Below are 16,389 nucleotides of genomic sequence, written 5' to 3'. Positions count from 1 at the left end.
CAACCATGTTTCTTGGAGGACCACAAGCTCTGTGCATTTAACATCAGAATTTTACATCAACAACACGAAAGCATGGCTCCATCCTGCCTTGTATTAACAGTTTAGGCTGGTGGTGGTGGTGTAATGGTGTGGGGGATATTTTGGGCCCATTAGTGCCAATCGTGTCAATGCCACAGCCTACCTGGGTATTGACCATGTCCATCCCTTTATGACCACAGTGTACTCATCTTCTGATAACTACTTCGAGCAGGATAATACACCATGTCATAAAGCAAGAATCATCTCAGACTAGTTTCTTGAACATGACAATGAGTTCATTGTACTCAAATGGCCTCCAAAGTCACCAGATCTCAATCCAATAGAGCACGTTTGGGATGTGGTGGAACGGGAGATTCACATCATGGATGTGCAGCCGACAAATCTGCAGCAACTGTGTGATGCTATCATGTGGACCAAAACCTCTGAGGAATATTTGCAGTACCTTCTTGAATCTATGGATTAAGGCAGTTCTGAAGGCAAAAGGCGGTCCAAACCAGTACCGTTTATGTAATAAAGTAGCTGGTGAGTGTAGATACCACTTTAAAATGACAACTGGTCAAAATCGTGGTATTGCTTTATTTTGATGGTCTCTTTTGAACATTTTTTAACTGTAAGTTACATTTGCAACTGCAGGTCAACTAATTTTCAATAGAGTATTAGAATACTGTCTGCTTAACTGACTAGAAGAAACCTTGCAAGCACATGTCATCTTACACTGACCCGTACCTTTCAGTCAACTTATGAGAATTAGTTGGTATATGTAGTTGCAAAGTAGCATATTATCAACAAACTGTTAAAAAAAAAAGAGATCATCAAAATAAAGTGACACCCAAATCTTTCTATTTTTACTCGTGACTGATAAAAATCAGGGTTATTTCAACAAGTATATTTTTCTTAACCATTCTGATGTTACTTAAGTTTGGAATATTTCATCGGATTCAATACATAGAAGTCTAGAGATAGGTATTTTCAGGTGGTTTCTTTATATATTGTGTTGTGTGGCTTTTTGACACAATTACCTAAAATAGCTTGTAGATTTTGTTGTGTGGCTGCTATGCTCAATGTGGCTTTAGCAACACATCACTGACCTCAATTACAAGCAATTAAAAGTCTTGCTTCCACGAACGATTTTACCAGATAACCTTTATTTTTCACGCAAGGAATTGACTTTATACTAACTTGAAGCCAGAGCATTACATTTAAACAATAATTACCTGCATTTTGGGGAAAACAGATAATTATAATTGTATTTGTAAGAAGCACTCCATTATAAATAATAAATAGGATATGTGTCACTTACGCTCTCTGCTGAGGAAATCCCATCGACAGCAGCACGTCCAGATTGGATCCATGTTTGACAGAGACGCAACTATTTTGCCTCAGTCTGCGGGGAATAATCTTGGAGTAAAGATCCTCCTTTGCTGCCATCCTTCAGTCCCATCAAATGATACCGACGACAGTCGAAGACGGCGCGTCCACATCTGCTTATTTAGCGATTTACACTATGACTAACGTTATGCGCGCATAATCGGTCCCTCCTCCTGACAGCGGCAGCGTCTGTTTGTATACAGTAGTAGTATCCTACAGTAGATTAACGAGCTACAGATAATAGCCGTGCCTCAAAACCTAAAGGGGCTGCCTATACATACTACACTATATATTGTTCATTACAGGCGGGCTGCAAGTCAGAAAATTGGAGCAAAACGCCCGCATGCTCAAAAACGCTAAGTGGGCAAGTCACGAGGTTTTGAGACACAGCCCAAGTGCGTGCTAAACCAGCAGAGGCACGTTCACTCGTAGCCTACTTGACACTATATATACGACTTTAATTAGTCTAATTTACCTCAAAGTATAAAGCTGACAGCCTTTTTTATTTTAATGTTTCACAGGACCTGCATTAAAAAGCAACACAACAAATTAAACATTAATACACAACACTTGCATTGCTATCAAAAAGACTTATTTTACTCATTCATATAAAACAATAACCTATAAGACAAAGGGGAAGCTGTAGCAATTTTATTTATATAGCCTACAGATTTATTTAAATAAGACTTTCCATCTGCAATCATTTCTAATGCAATCTTAAAAAAGATTTAAGCTGTGAAGTAATGCCATAATATTAATTATATTAATATCATGGCATTATTATTTTATTATTAATTATAATTAGTATATTAATAACCCATTTTATTAGCATGAAGAACATTTTAATAACCTAAAAAAACACTATAACGAACAATTTGTACTAGCATGAGTGCATCCCATGGCTTTAAAAGGTTCTTTATACAACCATCGGTATATATAAAGAACCTTCAGTTTTAAGAGTGTGGAATTCTGGCTTTTGGCTCTGCAGAAAAACATCTTTACAACCCAAGAACAGGATGGGTGTGAAAGGCTTCCAATGCATAGTCAATTGTTTCTCATTTCTATCTGAAATGTACAACAATTGGAGTCCCGCCTAGGGACTAGGAAAACACTGATAAGTTCATTTAAACAAGTTCAAAACTTCTAGGGAAACACAAAAGAAGACGTTTAGAATAATGTTGGCACACTGAGCAAAATTTGCTACTCTTCCTTGAATCCAAAAACTGAAAGTCTCAAAATAGATTTGTTTTATTTTCAACAAAACAAAAACAGACATACAGGTTTGGTACATCGGGAAAATGTAAAAATGATGACATAATTAAAATTTTGGGCAGTATGTTCTGCTAGCAGAGCCTTTTCAACACATCTTCTTTGTGAGAAATAAAATAATATAAAAGCTTTCCTCTGGGTGATCAGTTCTGACCCTGTACTGATGGGTCATAGGGCACGATCAAACAAAACACACATCCTGCCTCTTGGAAAGCCCTCTTCATCTCCATCTAGTGGAAAAAAAGAGATATTTATACACATTGATTCAAAAATATTACCATTTTAAGGGCTACTGGAGAGAAGTCAACATTTCATGTGATCAAATTAATTTTGATGTCTTAACATGAAATAATTTTAATTAGAAAACAAAGACACAATGTTTTAGCGTTGGTAAAAAGGGTTGATGTTGCTATAAGAACAGTTACTAGGTGTACACAAATAGCTCTCAATATAATTTAATTTTAGCTTTGAAATAGATTTCTCAATAGAATCTAGTCGAAGTTGTTGTCTCCTAATTATCATAATCATGTGAATTTTAATTACAAACAAGCATCATAATAAAGTCAACAACCATTATATTCAAATCTGCCCTACCAGTCGCTCCTGATCCATACACAAGCCTACCACTGCACCCCCACTGCCGGGCAACTTCACTGCAGATCCAAACTACAAGAACAAAAGACCCATTCAAACATGTTGCTTATTTTTCAGAGGTCATAACACTTCTAATGTATATAGTGGGGAATTTGTTGAATAACTCAAGGTTGACTCAGTTACTAATGAGAGTATTAAATATCAGATATTGATTTACTCACCTGTCTTGCAAGCTGTACCATTTTTAGATTTCCAGGACCCAAGCAGTCATCAGTATAGACCGACCTGATGGAAAAATAGCAACTTTAATGGCAGCATGTTTTTAAGCATTTAGAAATAATAATAAAAGGGGTAGTTCACCCAAAACTGACTTGAGCACACAAAGGAAGATATTTAGAAGAAAGCTGTAAGCCTGTAACCACAGACTCCCATAGTTGTTTTTTCCTTTTATTGAAGTCAATGGTTATACTGTATACTGTCTTTTGTTTTGTATTAAAGGGGCCATGAACTACCTTTTTATTATTTTGTATTGTTCTTTTTTAAATTTAAGGTCCTGTGATGTGCTTTGAAATGTACATTTTCTATTTGATGTTACTGGAAAATGAAGAGGGCAGGACATAGATTAGGGTCTCCCCCTTTTAAAAAACAGCCAGTAGTGTTTTGTTTTTAATCACAGCTCGACCAAGTGAGTAGTAGAGCTCAAGCATGCCAAATGAAAAGCAAAGAAGTAACATGAAATGAGAAGCAGGACATGTCAGATACTAGAGTGCATTTAATTGGTCAAGACTTGATGAGAAACTGAAGTATAAGGTGATGTGAACAAAAATTGTTAAGCCATTTAGGCTTAACTTACAAATTGCAAGCTTTGGATGTTTATATCAGTTTTATATGTTTAAGAAGAAAATTGACTGTTTTGGCGCACACTAGCTCTTAAATATCCTCAAAACTAATGTTAATTTCACTGGACCTTCAAAAAAAAAAAAAAAAAAAAAATATATATATATATATATATATATATATATATATATATATATATATATATATATAACTAAGAGTCCATCTTGTGTCATCAGAACAAAGCGTTTGAAGAGATGTGGCAGATTGAAGACTCACTAGTGCCCACTGGTGTGATTGACAAACATTTTGCATATTAATAAATCTCAAATGGCAGCTGTATGTCACCGACAAAAACTTACATATGTTTGACAGCCTATATGCTTCATAGCTGAATATGTTTTAAATAAACAAAAAGCATAAATACTAAGTACATGTCAACTTACTAGAAGCAAACATTTCTGTATAATAAAACTCACATTTGAGTGTTATAACATTACTGTCAGATCCCGTTTAGGCACAGGACTGTTTTACTTGCATCTTATCTTTCTAAACTATCCAGAACTGGATTGTACTTTGTAAACAAATTCGTGGTCAAATTTAGTTAAACAGTTCTTACTGAAGCAGCCTGGAACTCCATTAAAAATAAATTGCATTCATGCTTTCTTATTGGTGGGAACAGAAAGAAGGCAATGCAAAGACTTGATGTCATTGAAGGTCTTAATGTCGGCTATATCATTTTTCAGATTTTGCATTAGACCTGCAGCTGCCTCTGTCGTTATTTACCTATTACAGCATGTATCACTATAAGACACTCCTGTGGAGGCAGAGTTTATTGACACTATTACATAATAAAGTGGCTCATTCCACAATCTGTTGTCTTGGCAGTTTAGCTTCAATATAAGTAGTTTTTAGACTAACCAGCAAGGTCTGAGTTCTGAAACTTACAGGATGTTTTTATAGTACAATAAACTCTTCTATAGCAAAAGATCTAGAGAATTTAGATTTTTCAGTTGGTTCATAACCCTCTTAAAATGTACATTGTTTATCAAGAGAGTTTAACGAATGGATTAAATAATCATACCGCCGTAGCTCAAAGTTTTCATCCATGAGCTGTGCAAGTCTGGCCCAGTCCTTACACTGGAATGCTGCCCTGCAAAGCCACATTTAAAGCACCTTTCAGTAACAATCATCATCTATTCATAATGTGTTATGGCTAAAAAAATTAATTTAATGCTATAACAACTTAAGGACGAATACTCAGAGATGAACAAACCGAGATTGGTCTGTGAGTTCAGCAAATGATTTCATAGCTTCAACAACAGCGGGTTCACCTGCCCAAAAAGAAGATGACTTTAGAAAAGATGGTAACACTTTGATGGTCTATTTGAGTATTAGTAGCCTGTCTGCTTAATTATAAGAAACTTTGCAAGTGCATGTGAACTTAAACTAACCCCAACCTAACAGTCTACTTATGATCCAGTGAGAATCAGTTGGCATGTAGATGCAATGTAACAAACCATCAAAATAAAATGTGACCGAAAGTTTTTATTTTACAATAAAGACATGAGCCAGAACATAAAGCAGGACTTACCGTTTAACCAGCGCTGTCTAACATTACTGTGAATCCTTCCGGAATCACTTGGATCGCTCAAGTAAGCCAGCCAGAACATGGGAAGATCACGCATGTCCAAGGGAATGTATTCTCCTATGGGGAAAAAAATGTGACATGCAAAACAGAAAGTTAAAACAAAAGGCTTCTATTGCAAATACACTAGCATTTTAAAGACTAGTGAAAAAAGAAAAGTAATGATCACAGAAAGTGTAGTGTCTGGTTTGTTTAATGACATTAATTATAAAGGACACAAAACATTACTGAGATATTCAGATACTCATATTCTTGCAAAAAGAGCTATAAGCAACGAGAAGAAACTTTCGTCTGAGTTCCAAGAGGTCAAGGACAACATAATGACGTGGGTCAGTTTTCTTTGCCAGCTAGGAGCTATGGCGTTGGAGGAAAAGACCCCTGGAAGACTGCCCTAATACTGATGTATTAGAAGAAACTCTTTGCTATGTTTTTTTATTGAAGTGTATCACCCTAGAGAGCAATATTAAGCTCTAGAAAACAAAAAGGGATTTTTTCTCTGTATTAGCTTTTTTTTGAGATATACTCAGGAATATCAAACCTTTAAGGTATACTCAAGTATAATCAAACATTCATTATTGCTTTGCTATATATCTACCCTGAACAAAAAGGGATTTTTTTCTTTTTGTTAACATTTTTGAGATACACTCAAATTTATCAAACAATAGCTGTTTCCATCCAAAAAATGCGAATGAACTTCATGCGCAAAACAGGATTATCGCATAAAAGACATGCAAATAAAGCAGCGTTTCCATCCAACAAGTCAAAGCAAACAAAATCATCAGTTCCTGATTAACTGGCACCAAATATCAACAGTAAAATTAGAATTTGCTGCAGCAGGAGAAGCTGCGTGAATCTTTTCTTCATCTAATAAATGACTGGTGCCACAGAAGACAGCCCTGACACGCGGTGAATGTGCGGTCACTTAAACAATAAGGCATTTTAGAATGACCAAAACAACATTTCAGATGTTTTACACTGTGCTCAGCCTGCTGGTTTGTCCATTTACACACATTTTCTCATCACAAGATCTCTTATAACAAAATCACATGACATTTTTTAATGCGCACACTGGAATTTGTGCGGTAATAGTGTTTCCATCAAAGTTTATGCGCATCTTCTCTTATCGAAAAAAAAAAGTTTATCCTACTCAGTTATGCACATATGTTGTTTATGCACTTTTTAAAAATTGATGCGCATCTTGGAGTTTCCGTCAATAAGTTTTTTATGCGCATCTCTAAAATGTGCATATAATTAGGTTGATGGAAACATAGCTAATGATAGTTTAAAAATTAAAGCCACACTAAAGGCTTGAATACTGTATAAAAGGCTGGGACATACAAACCAGTAGCGTGCTTAAACAGACTTCTGTATACTGTCTTGGGCCCTTTATTTTTAACAGAGAATAAAGCAAAATATATTGCTTTGTTCTTATATTTGTTTTATTCTTCTTTTTCACTGGATTTAATTTATTTAGGTGTATTTTTATTTATTTTCTTCCTGGAGTAGACATTGGCTTCATTCGCAGAATCCATCAAGAAATCTTGTGGTAAGGTATGAATCTAATTAATCCTTGAAAAACATTACAAATATGGCCATAAAAAATAATCTAGCTAAAACACACAGTGAAGAGAGGATCCTGGTGTATATATTTAATTAGGGTATTAAATAAAGGCATCCGCACCAAAATTAATTACATAAAAAATATTAAAATTAAAATCTATTTAATAATTGAAACCATTTTTTTTTTCAAATAAGTTTATAAAGCTGCATGACTTGCTTAAGCCCTTTTAAGACCAAGCAAATAAAATGCAAAGAATAATTAGAAGTAAACAAAATATATCCTGTTTTCTACAGTACAATTCAAACAATACATTTAGTAAAATTGTATTGGGCATACAGTTGTTTTAGCAACTCAAAAAAAAAAAAAAAAAAAAACATCTGTATAAATCTCTTTTTTAAATAACTTAACATAAAAGCAGATGAGCATTTGAATAACTCTGCCCAAACATAAAATATTGTGCCATTTTATTTTAATTTTCAGCATACAAATGTTTAAATATTCATAAAGCCATAATAGTCAGTGAGCTCAGAAAAATCAACTAATCAAACAGAAAAGTAACTTCAACCCCTACTAAAAGTCTTGCTGTAAGCATAAACTTACTTGTGTCATTCATTTTCTCAGAAAACAACACTTAATTTTGCAATTCAAGCAAAAGCATCTTGTTTGGGATGTTTATAAATTTGTTTTAAAAAGCATAGTATGAAGAAATATATTATTGAGGAGCATGTACCTATTATTAATACATTTATGGAATTATGGCCTTCTGCTTTAATGTAAGACTTAATGTGATGTAATATGGTGTAATGCCTTAAATTGCAGAAGGGTAAATTAGACTACCAAGAGTAAGACCTGCAGAAATCCTGCATTTATATTTGCCAGAATATAAAAAAATAGGTTTAAAGACTGTACCATAACCACGTTCATCCATAAGCTGTTTGCTGAAGTCCATGTAAACCAGGCCCTCGTAGACCTATTAGAATGTTAATACAGATGCAGTCATGGTGTAATCAGTGTCAGAGGAGTCAAAATGAATAAGACTACACATACCTGCACAACTCTGTCCTGTAGACCAGCTGTGATGAACAGCTCATCAGTCTCTACGTTGAGGATGAAGTTGGCTCTGACTGGTTGTGGAAGATCCTGGAACATAATAAAATGCATGCAGTCTTTGCAGCATAAAATACAAGTTCTAAATTGATCCCATGTTTGGTGAATATTGAACATACATTGTCTGTGATGTTGTAAAACTTCATCAGGCACTTCAAGGTGGCAGACACAATAGCACTACACAGAAAAACACCCAGATCTTTTATGTCAGAATATGAAAATGTCATCTGAATAATACTGTGGCAAACCAAACATCCACTTCAACTGTATTGTATTCTGAATAAAGATGATAAGCTTTGTTAGAATGTAAAGAACCTGATTGTTAATGTTCATTGGTGTATTTAATGTTGTACTTACCTACTGCCAGCTAATCCCTAGAGGTGATAAAAGAAATGTAGTACATTATAATCTTATCAATACACGTTTAAAAATTTAAATCAAGATAAGCAACTTCAAATCAAAGTCTCACCACTTGTCGAGGAATGTTTGTATCATACTTAAGAGTAAAATTCTGCTTAGACAGAGCAATTCTGTAAACACAAAAAATGTTTGTTGAATGGTTGAAATTAAACAGATCTTTTCTTCAGTACTGTGATGTAGATTCAAGTGTCACTGCTCATCATAAAAGAAAATAAATTGTCTGTTGGAGATTTGATCCACTTCCCTAGTTGGAGAAGTCATTAGAGAAAAATATGACATCTCACAGGATGATTGAGTTTTTGTTTTATTTTGTTTATCTTTATATTTTTATTCATTTCAGGTACCTACACCTGTCAACTAACTTCCATAAGAGTATTAGTGAAGTGTTAGGTTAGGGTTAATATTAGGAGCATGACTTGGTATGTAATTACAAAAATATTAATTGTCCTACAATGTCCATAGGGGGACCATTAAATTGAACTGTAACTAATAAAATGTTGCTTAAAAAAAACAACCAACCAACCAAAAAAACAAACAAAAACATTATTGTTGGCACTGATAGCCTAGTGGTCAGTGTTCAAGAGTTCAAGTCCCAACTCGTGGACCTTTCTCAATCCCATCCCCCCTCTCCCTGCCTCTCTCCAATTTCACTTCCTGTCAATATATCTACAGCACTATAAGACAAAACAATTAACCTTACAAAAATTATAATAATAATACAACAAAATAATATAATAATATATAACAAATAATAATAAAAATGCAAAAAGTATTTAATAATAATAAATAGCATGCATGGCGAGGCAGTGGCGCAGTAGGTAGTGCTGTTGCCTCACAGCAAGAAGGTCGCTGGGTCGCTGGTTCGAACCTCGGGTCAGTTGGCGTTTCTGTGTAGAGTTTGCATGTTCTCCCTGCTTTCGCGTGGGTTTCCTCCGGGTGCTCCGGTTTCCCCCACAGTCCAAAGACATGCTGTACAGGTGAATTGGGTAGGCTAAATTGTCCGTAGTGTATGAGTGTGTGCGTGAATGTGTGTGTGGATGTTTCCCAGAGATGGGTTGCGGCTGGAAGGGCATCCGCTGCATAAAAACTTTCTGGATAAGTTGGCGGTTCATTCTGCTGTGGCGACCCCGGATTAATAAAGGGACTAAGCCGACAAGAAAATTAATGAATAAAATAGCATGCATATCAATGTGATTTAAGATGACAGATAGCTTGAACTGTCATTTTTTATGCCATCTTTTTGAAAAAGTGTTTATTTAAAAGTGCTTCTTTTTTTTTAAGTTTATTGGATTGGATTTTCTTACCCTTGTTCTGAGCAGAATTGGTAAAACTTTTTACAGGTGGCTTGCAGAAGTCTCAGACCTCCCAAATACCTGAAGGTAAGAATGAGAGTAGATAGATGGATGGATGTATGGATGGATTCATTGGGCCAATACAAAACAATAAAAAAAGAGATAAATACTAGATTGACAAACCCTTCTTTCCGGCTTATCCGAAAGAGATCCTGCAAGCCTCCAAATTCTGTGGGATCGTTCAGAGGATGAGGAAGAAGGACCTTAATAATGATAGTTGAAAAAATAAATAAATAAAAAATAACCAGTCATATGAGTGAAAAACAGTGTTTCTCTTATCATCGTAAAGCCTTTCACATCGAAATCAAAAGCTAGTTAACAACAGCTAGTTAAAACAATAACTTAAGCATCGACATCAGCACACAATATTTGTCTGTTTATTATGAGCGCTCACAGCATTTTTCATATCTATAACTTCATTTAAAGCAAGCCTATTAAAGCAGTACAGACTCCGACTGTCTTTATTTCTCTGTGCCAATATTCTTTCTGTAGTTGTAGTGTGGATTTGTTTTATAATCGGAACGATTTTTACAACCTTATCTTCAATGTTATTGTTATAGTGTGAATGTGTAGTTTATTTATTTACCAGAGTCTGGCTCTCCATAAGTGTGACCTCGGCCCAAAAGTTAGAGATGCTCATAGCAATGGTTTTCCCATTGAAACCATCAGAGGGGTTTCCCATCAGTCCAACCCTGTGAGACAAAACACAGACCCTGTATTGATATGAAACACAGGTATATTTTTAAGTACAAGTTGATGTGTTCTGTCTGACCTGGCATAAGAGCGGCATGTAATGGGTTTAGATGGGGACAGCTGCTGCTTTGAAGAGTAGTGAGCAAGCCATTTAGTGTAATCAGACAGACCCTGAAATAACAAATGTTAAAATCCTGAATTTAATTTATATAAAACGTATGTTTAGAATAATGTGGTGTACACAACAGTTCAAATGTTTGTGGTCAGTAATATTTATTTATTTAGAATTGCTCCAACATTCAGCAAGAAGCAATTAAATTGTTCTAAAGTAGCAGTAAAGACATTTACATTTCTAGAAATATCTCTAAAGGCTTTCTATTCAGCAACATGTCTTGATATAATAATGTTTTCACTCAAAAATAGCTCTTTATTTAAACATAAATGTATATTATATAATAAATAAATTAGAATAAATAAATAGGTAATTAAATAAAATAAAACAATGCAGAATTAGTAAATATAATCCACTTCTTTCTAAACATAAGCAAACATTTACCAACTCCAAACTTGTCAAACACACCAAATAAAAACATTCACACATATAAATCTGATCTAAATACCAAGAGTACCCACCACTTGTCCAATTAGTTGAAATCCTGTTGGTAACTTCATTCCATAGACAGGTACCTTCTCCTCATTTACAAGCCATTCCTACATCCAGTACAAGCATATTGAAAATGTAAATAATAAAAACACATTGATACTTTACACTACTTTATAAATTACAGGGTAATTTAAACACTGACCCAAAACTTGCCAAAAGTTCTGTCTTTAACATCTGGATGTTTATTGAGGAATTCGGATATGTACGTTAATGACTCCTTGCGCAGACAGTAGAAAACCACACTGGCCAGACGAGATGCTGTGACGCCCTCCTGTGGCTTCTCGAGGAAACGCGTCACCCTAGTGTAAACAAAAAAAAATGCTGTAGCTTCAGAGGCTGACAAAAACACTAACATACACAAATGACCATTCAGCTTTTGAACAGAGACCCAAAACTGGAAATAAAAGGTCAGTTTTTGACGTTATCATTTTTTTATATATATATTTGACTTGCAATAATATGATTAGAAATATGAGTTTTGCTTTAACCGAAGACAAAACATTTCATATACTGAACACACAAGCATGCAAACATGAAAACATATGCCAATGTGCATGTTTGGGTAGAACTTTTATTGAAATGTTTCTATTAAAAACATTAGTTCATATGTGGTATATTTATTTTCATGATTGTGTAATATTTATGTAATAATCTGTATATACGCAAATTTTTGATAATGTCAAAAAGGTATCTCAGCTAATTTGATCATATCAGAGGGTCTCACCGATGGGTGTTTGGACAAACTTTAACAATGCCTCTGGAATAGCTCTTCTCTCCTGACTCCAGCTCATAATATATAGCAAGTTCTCCAGGCTGAAGTATCAAATACAAAAGAAAGATAATCACAACACAGTAGAAATTACACTCTTATATTGCAACATGTACAATAGGTGGAAATAAAGAATGTGATGAAATAATGATCCGTCTGGTAATTACTGGGCATAGTAAAAATGAGAAGAATTACACTTCAAAATGAGGAGTCTCGCTTACCTTGGACCTGAAAAAGCGAATGACTTGAGCAATATCAAAGTTCTGATCAGAACAAAGCATGTCTCCTGCAATCTACAAATGCAATGTATGAATTAGTTGGAATTTGAGTAACACAAAGTAGGACCTTCAAAAAGGTTTTTCTAGATGGATTTTAGAGTTAATTTTTATAATAATTTCAGATTGTCACATTTTGTCATTTTAAAAGTGCCATTTTGTTTGGATGTCTCCTTCAATAAGATTAAATCCAACAACAGTAAGCTTAAAATAACACTTTAATTTTCTGACAATATATATTATTTGACAAGAGCTGATGCTGCAGTGTCCAAAATAGTTCAAGTATGCTGTCTTTCTAAACTGCTCTTTCTTGTGAGTCTACTCTCCTCTGATTGGACAAACTGCTTTTTGTGTATTACAATCGCATGTGAATTTACTTTCCAAAGGCTTCCATGACAGCATTGTTAAACCAATGAAATGAACAGTAATGATGCTGTGGGTTTTTTCTGTATGAATTCAAGCCAGAGTCCTCATCCTCTACAAGTGCATGAAAGTGACTTTGCTTTTGTAGCACAGAAAACAGTGTCTTCTCAATATAATGATGATAAAACAAAACCCAACTCTTCCAGGCCTCAGCTAACTAGTGTTTGAGGGTCAAAGTAGACATGGTTGGCAGGCAGCCAATGAACACCATAGGCTGGCATTAAGAAAAACGGTTACAAAAAGTTTTGCTTTTGCAGTAAGTAAAGCTAGAATTACAGCAAACCAATTTCAGGCGGTTCAAAATCAGTTTTGCTCTTCTAAGGGGCAATAACTCCATTTAATGCGCACTTTAAGCTCTAAAACTGCAAACCTTTTCGATTCACAAACAGATTTATTACACACTCACCACATGGAAGATATTATCTGAAAAAGCACAAGTGATTTCTTACCACCATAATGTCATCTTGTAGCTGTCGGCTTCGGATGGCCAACTCAACATCTGCAACAGCACCAAGTCTGTCGTCCAAAGTAGTGCTGCCATCATTCACAACATTCTCCACTGGAAAGTCATTTGCTGTTGCCCATCGTTCATAGTGTTTGTATCTGAAATTAGAAAAAAATAAATAATTAAATATGTGACCATGAACCATATGCATGGATATATCTGAAGTTAAGCGAAATTTTTTTTATTTCTGCCAAACACTCTTTCGAATATTAAGTAAAGAAAATGTTTCATGAAGACATTTTGTAAATTTCCTACTGTAAATATATCAAAACTAAATTTTGCATTAATAATATGCAAAGCTAAGAACTTCATTCAGGCAACTTTAAAGAAGATTTTCTTTATATTATATTTTTGCGAACCCTACATTTCTAAAAATGGACCCTTATGAGTGGTACGGAGTCACATATGGGCAAGTTGACAAATAGGCAGTAAAATGCATTTTTTTGAAGAATAAAGTAATTTTCAAGTCTGATGTTTGAGAAAATATAAAGGGTAACTAACTTCATCAATTCTTTTACTGTATTTTTTTTTAATCTCTGAACTGTACCTTAAATACGCCCTATGGCTTGACTTAGCAATAATTAATAAAACCAGCTATTAATACTATACAAATAGTGTGAGGGTAATTTATTTTCATAGATTTTTTCATACAAAGAGTATGTAGTTTTCATTGTTGGACACGTCATATAGTGCCATCTATTTTATATTATTTAAAACTTTTTGGAAATTTCCAATAAATAAGGGTGTCACACCAAAGCAAAGAAAAAAAAACTTAACATGAGGACCTCTAACTAATTAAAGGTTTTTTTTTTGTGCAAAACTGCCCAAACATTATTGACACCAGAGGATTTAATTTTGACAAAAAAGTATTAAGTTTCTATGTTATTTTAAATGAATGGATGAAAAATAAGATTATAAGACTTATAATTTATTGAACTATCTTTGAGACAAGTCACACGAGAACAGTTGTGAGATTTGGCTTAAAAATTTAAATAAAGTATTAACAAGATGTAAAAAGGTTTAAAACAGCAACTCTATAATAAATACATTTTATTTATTTAGAGTAATAAAACTTTTATATCATGAGGTCTATGAAAGACAAAGAAATATTTAACTATTTACTGCATTTTAAAGGTCAATTCTAATTACATGAATTTGAGTCATGTGTGACAGTGAAAATGCAATGTCACGTCAGCAAGTAGAATTAAATTTAGGCTAATATCTTAGCCTAAATCAACACTTCTTGCTCTTATACAAAAAATGTAAACACTGGAGCAAAGCAAGCTGCCATTTATGACAATTGACAGCACAAATAAGACCTACTTGTCAGCATTTGTCACGAGATAGACTTCACTGAAGAGCTGACGACTGTAAGAGAGGATCAAAATTCTGTTGCATTAGTTTGCATGGAAAACACCATTAACAAATATGCTTAAAGTACATCACAACAAAAATACGACTCACGTGTTGACAGCTTCCCACCAGAAATCCAATATTTTCTTTCCCCCGACTCCAGGTAGCAGAGCTTTGGGCACACCGGTCAGGTGAGCATACAGACCCGAGACATCATTCTTGGAGAACACAGAGACATTTAGCGAACATTTTAAGCTAGAAGCTAATATGTTAAGTAATCAAAACAGTCGCGGCTATGTTATTGACTAACCTTTATTTGTGTCTCCAAAACCGTACCGTGCCCTGCAACTAAAAGTATGCAAATCATTGCTCTGACTTTTTATTTATTGGAAATAGCAACGTACAATCCTTTCATCAAAGGGTCTGTGAAAAGTCCATAGTGCAACTAATGACAGTTACAACCATGAACTGAGTCGCGTCACCGGATTCGGAAACCCTACGAATCCTTAAAGAAACATGCTCATGATTTTTATGTGCATTATGGCAAGCCGTTTTAACATTTAATAAACTGAACGAACTGACTTTTAACTTGTTATGCTATTAACTGTTTAATTACTTGTAAATAGTGACTAGTATATTATAACTTTACAATAGATACCAATACTTGGTCATGAATATTACTAGCAAAAGTTAATATTTCGTTAGCTATTATTGCCGTCAGAAAAAGGGTATTCCAAAACTAATGTAAAATTATGTAAATGTTAAAAACCCCTTTTTTGGAAAATAAAATGACATTTTTTAACGAAGGTACTATTATAATGGTATAGGCCAGATATAGCTGACTATTTTCAGACCGAAATCTGTCCAAAACCTGCCCAAACACACACAAACGGCCAAAATATTAGTTTATTTAATTTCCATTTATTTAAATCAAAATTAACCTAGTTATTTTAACTGTCATAATTTTTAACCATAAAGCAACGAACACAGAACCACAACATAACTGGATCATATAGAAACACCTCTCACCCACACTGCAGTTAATGTTGCTGAGATTACACTAGAGTATGTTTTACTTTCAAAATGGGGTATAAATTGGGCCAGCACCTCTGTGTTTGTTCTTGTTGTCAATTGCGGAAAAAAAATTATAGATGCGAGTTTAACCACATGCGCTGTGTGATGCGCGTGCATTTGTAGGGGAGTCAGATTTTGATACAACTTTCTTTCACCTCCTCTTTCGGGTGGCCCACACGGTTTGTGCTATGCACTGGTCACTACTAACTAAATGGATTGGGATGACACAGTTATGTTTTGTTAAATAACTTAAATAAAATGTGTGTAAAATTATATGAATATAATTTTAAAATATAAAATTTACATTTCAAAACCGCCCAAATTTTGTCAGCCCACCAATGCAGATTTTTACCTGCATAATCCATTTCAAAACCACCCAATCTGGCAACACTGACAGCAACCAGAATGTTTCCATATGCCATATATGTTCCAAGTGTTATT

The 16,389-nt window shown here is 34.4% G+C and overlaps 3 protein-coding genes across 4 annotated transcripts in view; all 3 read right to left on the bottom strand.

The window, feature by feature from the left end:
- Window positions 1-1,795, bottom strand: part of ubash3bb (ubiquitin associated and SH3 domain containing Bb) — a 44,430-nt gene extending 42,635 nt beyond the window's left edge. Inside the window, exon 1 of one of the 2 annotated variants that reach the window (XM_087283235.1) lies at window positions 1,340-1,795. Coding sequence is in view for 1 of the 2 variants with exons in the window: in NM_001128755.1 (NP_001122227.1) it covers window positions 1,340-1,467 (128 nt within the window). In the remaining variant the exon portion in view is untranslated. The remainder of the gene's footprint in view (window positions 1-1,339) is intronic. The other variant, NM_001128755.1, reaches the window with a different exon arrangement.
- The window catches only part of LOC101886227 (ovostatin), a 370,063-nt gene that overhangs the window by 294,402 nt on the left and 59,272 nt on the right, over window positions 1-16,389 (bottom strand). The window lies entirely within an intron of this gene.
- On the bottom strand, window positions 2,632-15,325 carry gkup (glucuronokinase with putative uridyl pyrophosphorylase). The gene is made up of 23 exons (NM_001113616.2): window positions 15,185-15,325; window positions 14,986-15,092; window positions 14,845-14,889; window positions 13,466-13,619; window positions 12,540-12,611; window positions 12,274-12,362; window positions 11,692-11,848; window positions 11,519-11,596; window positions 10,965-11,056; window positions 10,779-10,884; window positions 10,316-10,395; window positions 10,145-10,213; window positions 8,890-8,950; window positions 8,778-8,794; window positions 8,540-8,597; window positions 8,361-8,453; window positions 8,223-8,283; window positions 5,699-5,812; window positions 5,381-5,438; window positions 5,189-5,257; window positions 3,492-3,555; window positions 3,271-3,342; window positions 2,632-2,906 (listed from the first exon to the last, which is right to left on the bottom strand). The coding sequence occupies exons 1-23, from the start codon at window positions 15,239-15,241 to the stop codon at window positions 2,820-2,822; spliced, it is 1,860 nt and encodes a 619-aa protein (NP_001107088.2). The 5' UTR covers window positions 15,242-15,325; the 3' UTR covers window positions 2,632-2,819.

This window comes from Danio rerio, chromosome 15, assembly GCF_052040795.2.
Source record: "Danio rerio strain M-AB ecotype USA chromosome 15, GRCz13ab, whole genome shotgun sequence".
NCBI classification, from domain to species: Eukaryota; Metazoa; Chordata; class Actinopteri; order Cypriniformes; family Danionidae; genus Danio; species Danio rerio.
This window is presented reverse-complemented; position numbering and strand designations above follow the sequence as displayed.